The sequence below is a fragment of the Dermacentor silvarum genome, chromosome 7, assembly GCF_013339745.2.
Source record: "Dermacentor silvarum isolate Dsil-2018 chromosome 7, BIME_Dsil_1.4, whole genome shotgun sequence".
NCBI lineage: Eukaryota > Metazoa > Arthropoda > Arachnida > Ixodida > Ixodidae > Dermacentor > Dermacentor silvarum.
Window position 1 is genome coordinate 82,721,419 of NC_051160.1, and position 16,568 is coordinate 82,737,986.

At 44.9% G+C, this 16,568-nt stretch overlaps 1 protein-coding gene across 1 annotated transcript in view; it reads left to right on the forward strand.

Moving 5' to 3' along the window:
- Positions 1–1,860: 1,860 nt before the first annotated feature.
- The window catches only part of LOC125946524 (papilin-like), a 29,914-nt gene continuing 15,206 nt past the window's right edge, over positions 1,861–16,568 (forward strand). The window contains exons 1-2 of the mRNA XM_049670027.1: positions 1,861–1,937; positions 8,248–8,454. Of these exons, the coding sequence (XP_049525984.1) occupies positions 1,889–1,937; positions 8,248–8,454 (256 nt within the window). The 5' untranslated portion in view covers positions 1,861–1,888. The remainder of the gene's footprint in view (positions 1,938–8,247; positions 8,455–16,568) is intronic.

Here is a 16,568-nt window from a genome sequence, read left to right on the forward strand (position 1 = left end):
GGCAGGCGTTTAGAACCGACTGGCGCGTGCCATGCTTGCGCCGTTAGCATGCGCCGCCCAACTTTATTGTCGTCGCCATTCGCAGCCTGCCCCAAAGCGCTGGCCAAGAGCGCCGACCTAAGCGTCCCCGCTTAGCAGCGTCAGTGGGCGCTACACTTTCATTTACGTTTCTAGAGGCCGCTTGCTAGAAGTTCCACTTAAGAATTATGAAGAACGCTTTGCGCAATTAAGTCTGCTGCTATTCAAACACCAATGATCTGGATACAATGTGGTGCATCAGAGTATGTGCCTACAAATAAAACGTTTCAACATAAATGCACCGAAACTTAGAGCATTTGTAGTGGTAAAAAATGTCGCAGTTTCACCCGAATGGCGAAGCATCAATTGTGATAGCAAATTAGTATAGAGCAATTCGGAGTAGGGATAGTAGTTTTATCGGCTGCATAAACTTGGACACATTCGCTTACTAACTGAATTAACAAGCGAGGTGTCAGCGCGCGCAAGCAAACATGAATAGATCACACTCGATGACCACAGACAACCACTGTCAGAACGCTGGCAGCAAGCGCAACTGCCGCAGCGAGCGAAGGTTCATGCGGACTATCGCTTCAACGGAAACTGAGCGGCGAATGCACAGCGCATACACAGGTCAGAGCTGTGTGGAGATCGCTTTCTGGAAATGGTGCGCGCGACTGCCCGCACCGGCGCAAAGTACAAGCGCAGTCTTTGGCAGAGTAGAAGCTGCCCCTCCCCTAATCTCCCTCCCGCGCTGCCTTCCCGCTTTCCTCCTTTCGCGTGGGAGATTCAGTGGCTAGTTCCCCTTGCGCCCGGTTGCAGGATACGTATTTGGTGCCGCAGCACAGCGTTGCCCCCCCTCTCCCTCCCTCCCTCCCACACCCACATGGCCTTTCGCGCGACGGAAGTCACGTTTGCTCTCCGCTGTGCGTTCGCTCTCCGAGATAGCGCGCGTCCCCCGCGCGCTTTCACTCGCACATACGGCGCACGGCGACGATTGTATTGCCCTTGAACTTTATACGCAACCTCACGGCGGCGACAACGATGATGACGGCGACGCCGACAGCAGAAATCCGCTTGAAGTGTCCATATAATTGCTATCGCAATAAAACAGATACCAGAGACAAGGAACAGCACAACAATAAAAATGACAGTCTTGGTAGCACCTACCGACATATACTGTAGTACCAAGTCAGGCAGGACACGCCCCTAGTGCCTATGTTTTCTCAATTTTGGAGAGCTGTGCATTGAAACGCAACATAATTTACGTACAATGTACAGGTCTCTTTATTAATAGATTCCAACGCGCCCATGGTTTCGGAACGTTGCGTGATTGGTCAGAATAGTGGCCTGTAGATGGTAAAGTAAGACACGTACTTAGGTGCCAATGTTGACAAATCCTCTACGAACACGTGATCGATGTGTCCTGCTAAACGCGACGTTGGTGTCGCTTCGTCAAACACCATCGAGCAGCTGAGAAACGCAACGGCTCTCTCACCGCTGAAAGATGCCGTGGTGAACATATTTGTGCCACATTTATTGTTGAATCCATATGCACCGCGTATATGTAACAGGAAGAACGGTGTATAATGCATGACAAATTTTAATTATCGCAAATCTACAACTGTTTTCAATGCGCTGATGTAGCACATTTAAAGGTACCGAACCGGAAACATCATCAGTCATCAGTGACTAGAATAACTTTAAGGAATGACTACGTGTGTCACCTCACTGAACTTTGTTTGGGTATTGTAGCCACAAGGTTACAGCAAAACCTTGAACTTTCTGTCACCATGTATCCTTCCGTAAAAGATATGTTCAATAACAGGACCAATCTTTATTCCACAGGTAGGCAACTACAGGCCAATACAGGATGCGGTACAGTGGTATTGTATTTTTCTTCTGGGCGATCCTTCTAGAAGGTGCGTATGGCAGTAGTTGAGGAAGTATGAATGTACGCATGCAGACACTCTGAAATTGAAATGACGCAACATAATGGCATCAGTAGCATCGAAGAATTATTAACCCCTTCAAAATACACTTCAAAATATTTGATCGCTGCACCAGTGCGTTATAGACGAAACTGTTTAAATATCACTGATCAAAATAATATCCTATAAATGATCATTTCTTTGTCCCCCATCACTAAATACAGGCAACAACTATTCTTCTGTAGGCGTTTATTGCCAGGTTGCGTGCAAATGCTTTTGAAAGCAATATCTACATTTTTTTTTTATTTTGGAAATGAACTTTAGTGATTCTGTACCGTTGCTTCGGATAGGAGAAACGCATAGGCAAACATCTACACATGTGACATTTGAAGCGGTAAAATGAATTCAAGAAAAATGCCCGGAAAAACAAGCGAACACACCAAATCAACACACTCTGTGCAAACCACACGGTATCTTAGCGGTTATGACATTGTTATGGTGAGCAAGTGGTCACAGCTTTATTTCTGGCCACGGCTGCCACATTTCCATAGAGTGTAAAAGCAAAAGTGTTCACATACTCAGATTAAGGTGCTGGTTAAAGAAACCCCGTGATAAAAATTCGTAGACCTCCACTACGGTGTCTCTCATAGCCACAGAGGTGCATTGAGCCCTTAAACGAAATAAATTATAATTCAATAAAATTATAACTCATTATCATTCATTCTTATCACCGTTAAAAGACAAAATAAAAAAATGGATTAGGTATGGATAACGTATTGTTCGGAAACAGCAAAAATATGTCATGTTCTTTCTACGCCGATAATTTAATTACACTGAAAGCTACGTTTCTGAGCGGTTATAGCGTTAAATACCAAACTGTGCCTCTCAGCACTCCCTGTTAAATCCCTTTAATGACGAATGTGGCCTAAGGGCAACATACGAGAAAAAAAAAGTTTCTTGCCTTGCTTCAATATTGAGTATGAAGTTTTTGGCTGAATGCCTTCGGAAAACACTGTATGACAGGCAGCAAGCATCATTTGTTGGTTTAGAGCAGGAATACTGCACGCGAAAGAAGTTTGGCACGCCACTCAATGTCTTTTGAAAGCAAGGTCGATGGAGACAGACCAATGCAAGATATTCCGCTGCAGTGGAGTCACACATGTGATGTAAAGGAAATGAAATGTGCACCTATGGTTCACATATGATGAGAACTGTCTAAAAATACTGAAAACAAAGCGCTAGGTGGCTTGGGGTGAAGCCCACTTCCAATTTCCCGCCTGGGGTTTTCCCCGCATTGCTGAAAAAGATTCCGAAATTTCTTTTTCTTTTTGTTGCGTATGCTTATTCATGATGTGCTTTGCACATTTAGATAGCAAATAAACATATAGTGAAGGTATTTCAATATCTAGTAATTAAAGGAATGCCCCTATCTGTTCATATTGATTGCCTACTTGTGGTTAGCACGGCGTCAAGTAACGCCCCAAACAAGAATATCGGTCATATATTAGTTCGGTCATATTTAGCTACCAGTATATATATATATATATATATATATATATGGGGGATGCACGCTAAAGCTTTCACCGCCCATATACCTGGTTGTCATACCTTTAAAGAATTGCCTGTGACAGAAAGCACAAGTGTATTCCTGGACTGGATAGCTCCAATACGCGGATATTTGTTACACAACACATTGAAATGAACCTTTGGCTAACGAACAGAAAACTACACATCAGTCTCTACGGCATATATTAAACCACTTTGTGGCATATATTGCAGTTTAATCATTCTAGCTTGTTAATCTCCAAGGCATATGCAATTGGAATGAATTCTAAGGACTGCACTGGTTTTGATATAAACACCTTCAATATACCTGTAAAATTGTATTGTTGTTTCTGCTCTTTTAAAAAAATGCTGTTTGACGCATTGAAGCACAATGACAACTGAAATCTCCAATGTATTTCATCCCATGCTTCGGGAGTGAAACTCTCGATATTAGTGTCATCCTCAGAATGTGTTCCAAATGATCACGTCTAGCGCATTGACCATTTACCATTCTTAAATTTCAATATGAACCGCAAAGTAGTTATTCATAACACAAATAGTAAAATTTTGTATTTTTTTACTACGCTTTTCGATTTTTCGTGCACATAATGTCAGTAATTAACGTCCACCTCTTCGAATATTCTAGCTCAAGAAATATAAAATATGCTATCTGCCACAGAATATCTTTAACAATCTGTATAATACCAAAAAACATCCTGACTCATCTAATATGTAACTATTCTAATCTTTCTTTATTCTAATCTCCTGCCGTAAAATTTGCGTAACCGCCAACGGAAGCATCTGGCAGTGACCCTCAGCGTTGTTTGAGCCGAGCTATGAAACGCTCTCCTCGTTTATAGGAGGTTACATTTGTTTGCTTTTAAAGATACTAGCATTGCCTACCTTGAAAGGCTTTTATCATGTAATTGGCTAAGAAGAGACAAGAAGCACGCAGAAGTGGAGAGGGTTTCGGTTGGACCGAGCTAGCACAGTAAAAGTATATAACCTGATGAGGAGGATGGTGCCGACGTCAGTGATTGGGCTGTTCCCCTTGCTTAGTTTGCGGATGCTGATCAAAAAACGTGGCGGCGTGTGACGCAAGGTTAGAAATCCTGCTAAAACGGATCCTCAGCCAAGATGACTCGGCAGAGCGATGTTTTATACTTGGCCAAAAGGAATCGACAGCATTATTCTGCTACTGCAGAATGTTGGTGAAGGCAAATAAATACGTTCTCCTTTGCAGCTCTGAGTAGCCAGTGTCAGAGCGATCGGCGGGCAGCCATCTCCTTTTCCTTTCGGGAATGAACAGTGACCAGCTATCACGAAAAAAATCAGTTTTTTTCAGCATATTAAAGCATCTTTATTGCATAAACGTTACTTTCATGTGGTGAGTTTTCGCGGTATTATGAGGTCGTGTGACATAAAAGCGAAGTAGGTCCAGCGAGAATAATATTCGAACGATAGCGGTGGGATAGTGGTGACAGAGGCGTTGAACGGGAGTAAATTAGTTTTCTTTTGTTCAGTCTAATCACGCATAGGCGAGTTTTCGCAGTTTTCGTGAGGTCGCGTGATAGACAGGTGAAGTCGGTGGGGCCCTAAAGATGTTTGGCGAGTCACGGAGAGCTATTGCATAAATGAAATACGAAGAGTTTGGATTAGCGTTGCGTTATAGGGACCCTGGAACCATGGCTTCTTTTCATCCCGGCTTACGACTACATTAGTCCCGCGTAGGCAGTCCGAGAAATGTACCTACTGTTGCGAGTCGAGGTAGCCTTCAAGCCAGGAACCCATCAAGCGTAGGGATGAGTTTCAAAGTTTCAAAGCTTATTGCTTGAAAGTGGTTACATGTTTTGGCAGATATGGAATACAAAAAGAGGTGCCATAGTCAAAGACTGTATGGGACCTCCGCTCAAGGTTACGTGGTGAGAGGAATTACGACATGGTACAAAATAAAGAATATCATGAAAATATTATAAAGGTCAAAATGTAAACAAATATAAGATACAAATTGAGCGGAAATACACGAAAAATTAAAAATAAAATAAAGTTATGTGTGCGAATATGAACAGATGTATATCCAACGTGACCTACGTAGTCACTGGCAAGCATAGAAAAAAATTATTAGATGTATCGCAATAATAGGACGCATCAATTGCACAAACAAAATATCAGCAATATGGGTGAAAATAGGCTACGGTGTCAACCTACATGAAAGTCTCAAAAGCAATATGATGCATGAGCAAGAACATAAACAGACGAACAGTAATTAGAGCAAATTCATCAAGAACAATGTAAGAAATTTTTTTAATTTGTATATGGTACTACTCTTTTGTATCTACAGGAAAGGAGTTACACAATGAAATGCAAGAAAAATTCAATATGAATTTACCATAATTAGTGCGCACTTTGGGCAAGGTTAAATTTTTCTTAGATGCAAATCTTGTAATATTACCATTCAGTAAAGATGGTTCTGAAATTACATCAACTGGGAGCAGATTGCTAATCAGCTTATAAAAGTGTGCCCAAATTATAGTTAATTATAACAGATACGGTGAGCACGTTATTACTTCTGAGCAGTTTTCTTGCATTAGCGTAGCAAGAGCTACAAGGTTGTACCCCTGTGGCTTGATTTTGAATGACTTGCAACGAATTGATAAGAGTACTGTATGTGTTTCCCCAAGACGCCACATCATAGTTGCTATGTGAATAAATAAAGGTGTAAGAGAGCGACAATAGTGTGTTACAGTAGAAGTGGGAACGTGCTGTCATGAGGAGTGGCATGCCGTAAGCCATTTTCTTTTTTACGCATGCAAGGTAATCATGGAATTTAAGATCGCGGTCTAGTTTCACTCCCAAGTATGCGGCATAATGGCGGTAATATGATGCTGCCCAATTATTACGGAAGGTATGCTATTCATTACACGTTATCCAGAGCTGAAAATAATGAATTTTGATTTTAAAGGGTTTATTTGCAGTTCATTTTTATTACACCATTCCTGAATGTTTGCAATCTCGGACTTCAGTTTAGTTAGCGATAAAATGCAATTGACAGAAGTTAGTAGCATCAAGTAAACGGCATATAGCATGCATTGGGAGTATTTAATACAGTAAGGCATATCATTACTGTGCGTCTGGGAGTAAGAGCGAAAGAAGACGTTTATTTAATATTACAACAAGTAGTCAGATTCTTATCAGGCCTCTCTTAGTCACGCTCGAGAGACTCATTTAAAGCAGTTATTTTCCCTAGTTCTCTACACAAGGGAATTTGATTACCTAGTTGCGGCAAATCGAAGAGGTCGCACTCTTCTCAACAGTACGCCTGTAGTCGCCCCACCTGGCTGGACTCCGACTCTGAGGTCCAAGCTTCGAATCCGCCTACTATGCAAAGACAAGGCAATCGGAAAACAGGGGTCCATGCTGTTCCCACGAACGTCGTCGGAATTTGCTCCTTGCCGCAATTACCAGGCTCTCCGTGACGGACAGCCTGCCATGGTCAGGAGCCTGGCCTTGATGGTCGTTAACGCTTCCATAGAACGCGGCAGTTGTTTTCACATCAAAGTAAGCTCCTTCGTTGGCATGTCAAAAGTCAGCAGCTGGCCCCGTTCCCGTCTAGGCGGGCGATGGTTGTGGGGTCGCCTCGTGAGAAGTCCCAAAGAATACCGACTTCCCCCGTTTTCAGATGCCAAAAAAGTAAAAAAAAAAACACTACTTATTCATAAGCCACGATAAAAGTCACAATTTGAACTTGCAGCACTCTCGCATCTAACAGATTATGACGTGCCCTTCCATTGTGTCATGTACCCAAGATTTTAATCCTAATCCTTGCTGAATAGCGGAAGATATCGATGCACAACAAAATATATACATTTCCTACAAAGGAGCATTCGAAAACGCAGGACAGATTAAGATAGACACAAAATTGGCGTCTGTCACAGGTCCATGTGAATGTGTCCGGGTTATTCGCGCACTTTTTATATTTTCATTCACCTAGGCCATTTCAATACTGTTCTGTATTAGCAGTTATCGCAGTCGTCTTTTTTTAGCCCGCAAAGAGCGTTTTCGCAATGTGGTATACAACCACATGAACGGCTTTCCTTTTTTTTTCATCTTGATTATGGGGAGGCCAATAATTTTCCTGAAAGTGGCACCTTTTAAGCCCCATAAACGGTGTCAGAGAGGGCGTCTCCTGGCAGGGTGAATCCTTCAGAAACTATATGCGCCCGCCTTGGCCTCTCACTACAACGAAAGTCTCTAAAGTTGCACGCTGTCTTATGTGGTCGATGGGCAGGCAGTTGGCGAGCTTGCTTGCGAAAAGCTTAGGACATCCTTACATGCTCTGACATACACTACTAGCCGATGAAATTATGAAAATAAGTGGAAAAGCAGTCAGTGCACGATTAAAGAGAGCGCACTTCTCGACTCATCACTTTATTTTATCGCTGCATTGCTGTACTTCTTTTTTTTTGCTCCGCCAATGCTTTCACTTAACTAATACTTCCCTATATTGCGCGATGAGACCCTGTGATCTCGCTCTGTCGATGTTTGACAGAATAGGCGCATCCTTTATCTTGCCACGTCATGTAATTAGGGATTTCACCTCGGTCATGATGTGCGCAGTTTTATGCAGAATGGATTCTCGTATGAATGGTGGTGTTTCGTCATGTGAAGGAATGCAAGGCATTTGATGTGCGTAGTGCTGAAATTCACTTCAGGCTGCAGTACCTTTGTGAAGTTTTCTTGTGTCATTTAATTTCAGAAACCGTGGCCGAACTTATCTTCAGTGATGATCAACCCAAGGACCATTGCAAAGACCCACCTGAAAGGGGAACGAATTGTCGTGAAAGCAACACCATGTGGTACTTCCAACCAACAACAAAAACATGCCTTCAAACTGATTACCCAGTCTGCAGTGGTGTCAACGCCTTTCCAGAGGAAGACGTCTGCTTACAAACGTGCAATCCAGGTAAGGGGAACGATTGCCTAATTTCTTCTTTCTCCTATCAGCATCTAGTAATTTACGTCTCTAGAGCCATGTTTTATGATTCATGAAACAGTCTTGAGCAGCACCGAAAGCAGTAGGATGACATATATTTTCTGCATCATTTACATACAATAATTTCTGGTTGTGGGACTCAGTTTAAGAAGCCTTAGCAGCTATGGCGTTTGCATGACTTAAACGCAGGTGGCCATGGAACATGCAGCAATATGCTGCCATACTAGTGTCGTACGAATTCTTGGTTATTCGCGCTGCTCACCCTGCCAAAGTAGCGAACATCCGAAGAAACCGTACTGAGTTTTATCGTGAGCTACTATGTTCGAACAGCTGTCTAATAGTAATAGAGTAAATGCAGGGTTAGCGCACTCGAACAATTCGGTTGCATTAAGTATGGCACGTGGACCAAGCAGTGTCCACGGGAAGAACACTGGCCAAAGGGATACATTACCAAAATGACAACACAAAGGGCAAGGATGTTGTGCTAAGTTGATTGCAAAGTATTTTGGAATTCTATTTAAAACACTAAAACACACACAGCGGCCGCATTTCAACGGGGGCAGAACGCAAAAACAAGCGTGTACTTTGCGTGTACTTTGCAGTTTCGGAGCGTGAAGGTACATAACAATAGTTAGCCACTAAAACATTTCTTATAAAGTGTATTAGAAAACGCAAGGTTGCCTCTAAGTTTGCCAAGGGTTAGGAAAAGACAAGGGGCGCCTTCATGAAGAGGGAGACGACCAACACTGCGTGTTGGGTAAAAAAACAACTTAAGAATAACACATTTGCGGGTTAAACAGATCGACATAATCTCGGTTTCATTACATTTATGGCACAGCTGTTGCAACCTGAAGGTAATGTGTATCCGATTAGAACCGGCTGACACATTGATCCAAAGTAAACAGGTCGACGGCGAAGAATTGGTTGGCTTGAATACTAGGGGTGCTTGAATACTAGGGTTGGCTTGAATACTGCAGCCGCTACCAAGTAAGGTGGAACTGTGGTTTATGCATAAGGTACTATGAACGTTTATACCAACCAGAAAGAGTGAAGGATGGTTTGCTGTTGTTCGACTAAAAAACGCAAAAGAACATCAACGAGATTTGACAACGGCAATTCAGCAGATCCTTCCAATCCAGTGCGACAAATTATTCAACGAAACTGAATTTTTCTGCCGTGGAAAAACCAATGCAGCAAGAGAAGCGTCCGAGAGGCGACATCGGAAATCCATAAATTTGGAGCATGGCATCAGCAGTTAAAGCTTCGAGACTGGACATTACTACTACGATTGTTTAAAAAACCAATGGGTAGTTTACGCGCGAAAGAACATTATTTACAGTTTTTTTGCCAAATAATGGAAGTGGTATCATATTCGGATTTGGGAGCGTACTAGCGATATCTGCATTGGATGGAGGATAATCCTTTCATCCGGCTTCTTTTTTTTTTCAAACGCAGTCCAGCAATGAGAAAAGGCCCTCTCAATAAGCACACTGGTGTGTAATTTCTTGATTGGTATTTAATAGAAGGTTTTGTCGTCAGACTTATCCAAGTTTACCATAAACGTTAGCAATAGACGGTTTCAACCAGCGCCACCGCGCTCTGGCAACGCTGTGCGCCGGCATCCGGTGCCCTTAAGAAACTTCTGGTAGGCGTTCCTTTTGCTCGTTTTTGCTGGTATTTGTTTGCTCGCGCGCTCGTCCTGCGCATATTCTGTGTTATTTTTCGGGTATATCGATATAAGTGCGACTTGTGGCATTCAGTGTGTTGCGTGACGGCGAGTAGCTCTTGGAGCATCGACTGTTTTCATTACGTTTACTCGTCAACGGTGTTTTTCAAATATGGGAGCCTACTAAGAGCTCCCAGATTTGCTCTGCTCACTTCATCCAAGGTACGTTACTACGTGGAGTAGCCGGACTTCTATAATGCTGAATAATAAAAGTGATACTGCACGATTGTTCTGACCGTATGTCGTGTAACTCACGCGAGAGCAGCTCGACTCTCGCCCCGAGTTTGCCCGCTCGTCCAGTTTCTTGCCTCGGCGTGGATCGCCATGCTACGAACATGAGTTTAAATTATTGTTTAGCGGGTGCCATGCTGTCGCTGTTTTATTTTAATGTTTTTCGTATCTGGGGCACAAGTGCACATCTGCAGCTTTACTACCTAGGTGCATGTGCGCATTGGTTTATCATGTTTAAAGTCCTAAAGCGACTCAGCTAGGCTATGACGGACGCCGCAGTGGAGGGCTCCGGATAATTTCGACCACCTGTGGTTCTTTAACGTGCACTGACATCACACAGTACGCGGACCTGTAGCATTTCGCCTCGATCGAAATGCGACAGCCGGGGCCCAAACGGCGTCTTTCGGGTCAGCAACCGGGCACCGTAACCGCTGAGCCACCGCGGCGGCATGTGAGCATTCGTATCGTTATCGCAGAGCAGAATCGCAGAAAAGTTAGCGATTGCCGTGTTTGCATGTAAGAAGTTTCGGCCACATTCTAAAAGCATTTACGAATTAACGGAGGCAATTATGGATTGCAACCTCGTGCCCAACACTACAGGATTCATTTTGTTAGAAGTGTGGTAAATTCGTGAGCATTTTTTAAGTTAGTCCCATTTCAGTCGACCTAGGCTTCTTGCACTAAGTGACTTTTGAGAATGTACAGTTATTTGTGAATGCATATTGAAAAGCTGAAACAAGGCATATGACGCAGAAAACATGTGCATGTACACATGCACAGCTTACCACTTCATCCTCCATCTTGCAGCAATAAAAGTGCCATTGCGAAATGCAAAAACGCCCGTGTGCTTGTGTTGTAGGGCCCGTTAAAGAACCCCAGGTGGTCAAAATTAATCCGGAACCCTCCACTACGGCGAGCCTCATAATTAGAACTGATTTTGGCACGTAAAACCCCAGAAAGAAGAAAAAGGTGCCATTAGAGTTTTTCTAGTTTTCGACAGTCTGCGTTCATTGCATGTCCTCACTAAGATGATAAGCTTGTTGCTGTGGTGTTGTAACTGAGGGAAGGTGTTTGGAGCCCGGCGAAAACGAAAATCGCACATCATCCTCCAGCGGATCGGGCAGCTCTCTGCCTCTAAACATAAGCTTTTGGCGATACCGATCTTTTGCTTCGGTGCTTAGCGCCTTGAAGTAGTCGCTCGTCATTTCGACCATATTCACGATGTAGAATCAGCTCATCACAGATTCCACCAAGCAGTGCAAACATCGACAAGCCGGCCTCACGTCGCGCATGCCTTCAAACAACATAGCCGGAAATGCTTCTAGCTCTCCTGCCGGAAGTTCCGATGGGGCAACCAATCAGCGCAAGTGAGGTTTGTTTGTAAACACTGAAACCGTCTATAGATCCTCTTTTGTTTACGTGAGCTGACGGTGTGCGAGCAGCAAGCGCAACTGCAAACTGGGGAAGGTCTAGACTGTCGAAAGCATTCTTCTGTCCAAAGAAGCTTGCTTATGAAAGTACGTTATGCGGCAGCCAAAGTGGGGTAGGCTCCAGCCTTTAAGCTTACGTGAGGTTTGTGAACATACAAAGGCATGTTGTCTTCGAAACCGGTTTTTAAGTATGTAAAATGCCTGGTTGTCTTTCTTAAATTATAGAGATTTTTGATAAAAATGTTATGAACGTATCGAACGTGGCCTTTTTGCAGAGGAGTTGATAGAAGAGGTGGATACCCCGAGACAAAGGTCACGTAAGCATCAGGAGATAATTACAAAAGAAATTGTTTAAGGTTCTATAGAATCGGTGTGGCGAGTAATAATTAGAAATTTTGGAAGCATTCATACTTTGAAACACCGTTCTTTTTCTAATCTGAAAATTCGAACCTATTCGAGATAGTCACCATGCATATTTCCATGCAGTTTGGAAATCAAGCGCACAGGGAGCTCGGAAAAGGAAGTACCGTTATCACTGCAGATGGAAACAACCAGTGATGAAAAGCGAAACGAAGTTTGAAACTAAACGCTTGACCGTTAGCTATTTAACACATTTTGCCAAACACTGTCCTGCCTCGATGTGACACATCAGTATCAGATTAGGAGATCATTCTCATGATGCCATCGTCGTCAAATCACCTTCGCCGTTCTTCATTCTTTTTAGCAGCGGAGCTGTTTAAGCTTCAATTCCAGCAGTGCCGGGCGTCGCTCAATATTCGGCGCAGCGATGCTGAGAGTTGGAAAATGATAGGCCAAGAAGTGGGAGGGGAAGTGGCGAGGAGGCAAAGAGCCGACGAACAGGTGTGGGAGCGGCGCTTGGTGGAGTGAGGAGGATAGCCAATGGGGAGTGCGCGTCGCGGCGCAGATGTTCGGGTGGGGAGTCGCGCGTCGGGGATTGGCTGCGCCTAGTGATTACGTAAGCTCTTACCTGCAGGTGATCTCCTAGTTGAGAGAGACGCCGTGCGCTCGGCGACATCAGTGCCCGATCTACTCATAAGATCGGCAGACCTAAGAAAGTGCTCTCTCCCGAGAAAGAAGAGGAGCGTCGACGAAGGAAGCGGGAAGACGATCATGAGCGTGTCAAGAGGCCTTAAAATTAAAGCTATAGAAAAACTAAGTTAAAGCAATAGGAAATAGTAAGGTAAAGCTACAGAAAAAGCGAAGTTAAAGCTAGCGAAGACCACCAACTCCATTGTTTTTTGGTATTATGTCGCAATCATGCTGTCATCATTCAATCGTGATTTTGCCACAGTTGTCATGCTGCCGCTGTTATTGCGCCTAGTCAGGTAGTCGCTGTCATGCATCTGTTGTCATGCTTTTGTGTGGCCGTTATACCGTCTTCATTATTTCACAATCGTCACCTCATTGTCCTCCTGCTGTCGTTGTTATACTGTATTTCTCGTTCCATCGACGCCATTCCCTCTTCATCATTTCAGCGCCATCAGTGCACCACCCTCATACAGTCGTCACGGTTAGTCTGCTGTCATACCGCCGACGCCATCATATCATGGTCGTGCCGTCGTCATTATTCTAGCTTCCTCATACCGTCGCCGTCACGCCATCACCATCATAGACTCGTCGTTAACCCATTGTCCTCATGGCGTCGTCGTCCCACTGTTATGCTACGTTCATCATTTCATTATCACCATTATAATGCCACGAGACAGAATGAGGAGACTACAGCGTTACACAGCGCCCGATGAAGAAGAGTTAGAGGTTGATCCTCGCCATCTTGGCTGGCTGCTGTTACGCTTGTGCTACTCCCATTACTTGTAAATTTTTGTGAATATACGCTAAGTATACGTTTTTTGTGCGACATTTCTGGTGGAGGTGCGGAGTACGCTGCTTGTTCATAACCATTACCCAAGCATGGAACTCCGAAGCGGTCACCGCGTTGTTCCCTCGGAGATGACCACTGAAACACACACCGCGCCGCAACCCACCGTGCAGCAGCCGTCTTATCGCTTCCAAAAGATACTGGCACCTTCTGTGGCACCGATGACGTGGTCGTTGAGGATTGGATCGCATGGTATGAGCGTGTCAGCAAACAGACAAAGACGATGGAACGATACGCTCATGCTGGTGAATGTGGTATTTTATTTAAAAGGAACCGCGCCCGTCTGGTACGAGACGCATGAGCACAATCTGACCAGCTGGAACCTATGCAAAGAAAAACTGAATTACTTGTTCAGCATGCCCTTGGGTCATTAGCTCGCCGCTAAAAAAGAACTTGGCTCTCGCGCGCAGCCATCTACTGCATCATACATTTCGTATATTCTGGATATTCTAGGGTTTTGCCATAAAGTTGACAATAATATTGTCCAAAGCGAACATGATCGGGCACATACTCAAAGGTATCGCCACTAACGGATTCAGCCTCTTGGTATTCAGGAACTGGGCTACTGTGGATGCTATTGTGAAACAGTGTCGGTGATTCATACAAATAAATTCCCGCCGTATCGCCCAGCAATTCACCAAGCTCCCTAATACTGCACATCATGCGGAGAACCACTACCGACTTCAGAATCGCCGAGTTCGAACACTTTGGCACAGCTCGTTTGTCGTGAACTAGAAGGAATGTCGCCAGGCCCTTTGTGCCCAATGTCTCGACTGCCAACCAGGCTATGGTTTCAGTGCTTCAAGCCATGGTTCGACAGGACGACGCTAATTTGGGACTCTGCTATGTCCGCACTGGGCGTTTTCCACCGGTCACACCAGTTCCGCCAATGGTACCAAGGAACCCGCCATTTTACTCGCGATACCGCAATACCGCTGGGTGGTGGACGCCGGATGATAGCCCAATATGTTTCGCGTGCGTTCGAGTAGGGCATATTGCGCGCCACTCCTGAGCCGTCAGACATCGTCGACTGGCTGGAGCACCCGGAACCCTTGTCCTGAAGGCTACTCCCGTGCAACATCATCGCGCTCTCCACCGACTGACACGCCCGACGTCGACAATCGCACCAACGTGTACAGCAGATCACCATCGCCACGCGACCGCCGATCTCGCTCGCCGCAAGCCCACCGATTCGCTTCGCCGCAAGCCCGCGGTATCCCGCTGCCTGCCAACTCTGGACGCTACGCATCGGAAAACTAACGAGTGCAGCGCCCGGAGCTGACGCTGCATTCTTGACCCTGCTTGCAAATCTTCGTCTGACTTTCCCTACCCGCTCTAAATTGCTGTAAGTCCAAGTCGACGGTATTACTGTTACGGCCCTGATCGACACCGGTGCACAAACTCGGTGATGAGCGCTAGTCTTTGTGAGACGCTGAAGAAAGTCCTGACACCTGGCGAGCTCCACAAGCATCGAAATAGGTGCAAGATGTCAACGAACGGGCGAACGCTGCGCGTCATATCAAGCGTGACCGCCTTACGATGTCACAGGCGTCACAGAAGCTGCGTTATTATTGCCGTCATAAGGATGTATATTACGCTCCACGATCCTTAGTTCTCCTCTGGTCGCCTACTCGACGAGTTGGTTGGTCAGCGAAGTTTCTTCCACGCTACAACAATCCACATCGCGTTCTGCGCCAAGCTACCGACGTGACGTATGAAATTGCACCGGCAAAGCCAATGTTACCATCTGCGCCGGTCCAGACTGATGTAGTTCACGTCGCTCGGCTAAAGCCTTATAATCCGTCCGCTAATGATGCACTCTGTCCTGCCCGATTGGTGCGAGTGTTTTCGCTCGGGGGGTAATGCCGCGAGGCAGAAGAATACTACAGCATTAGGCCGGGCCCCATGAAGGAGAGGTATAGGTTGAACCTCGCCATCTTGGTTTGCTACTCTTACGCCTGTGCTTATCGCCTTACTTGTAAATATGTGTACATATACGCTTTTTGTGCAACAATATTGTCAACATACCGCCATCGTCATACCACCTTTGCAATTCTATCGGCGTCATTACTCCTCGTCGTTCCATCCTCGTCCATCCTCGTCACTTCGCCGTCGTTATACCGTGATCGACATGAAGCTGTTGTCATACCATCATCATCATGCTGTCATGGTCGTGCCATCGTCACCCTTTCAACTTCGTCGTCCAGTTGTCGTCATACCATCGCCGTTATTAGATCGGCGTCATCCCGTTGTCCTCATGCCGTTATCGTCACTCTGTATACCATCGTAAACATTTTTTATCAATATCTCATTGTCGTAATACCTTCGTCATCATATCAGTTTTGTCACTCCATCGGCGCCACTCTTCTTTCTTCATTCTATCGTCGTCACTGTGTCATTGTCATACAGCCATCATCATGCCGCCATGCTCATGGGTGACCTTGGCAAGCGAGTGGGCTGGTACTGGCCGCCATGTGTCGCATATAGTAAAAGCAGCAACAGCCGAAGACAGTTTTTTTTGTAAACATAACTTCAGCAATACGGTATGTCGCTACATGCGGCTTGAATGCTACTCGCATTACCGTCGACAGTAATCGCGAGATGCGTTCTGCCGTAATTTTTTTTATTGAGGCTACATACTAACACAATGTCAGTAAGAATGTTTTTATATGAGGGTTGTCTTGTAATTTTGGGTTGATATTGTCTTATCTCTAAGAAATCAGATACTATTGATCATGTTTTCCTGCACTGTTGGGAGGGGAACAGAAAAGGGGAAAGTAGGACATTTTACTAGATCCAT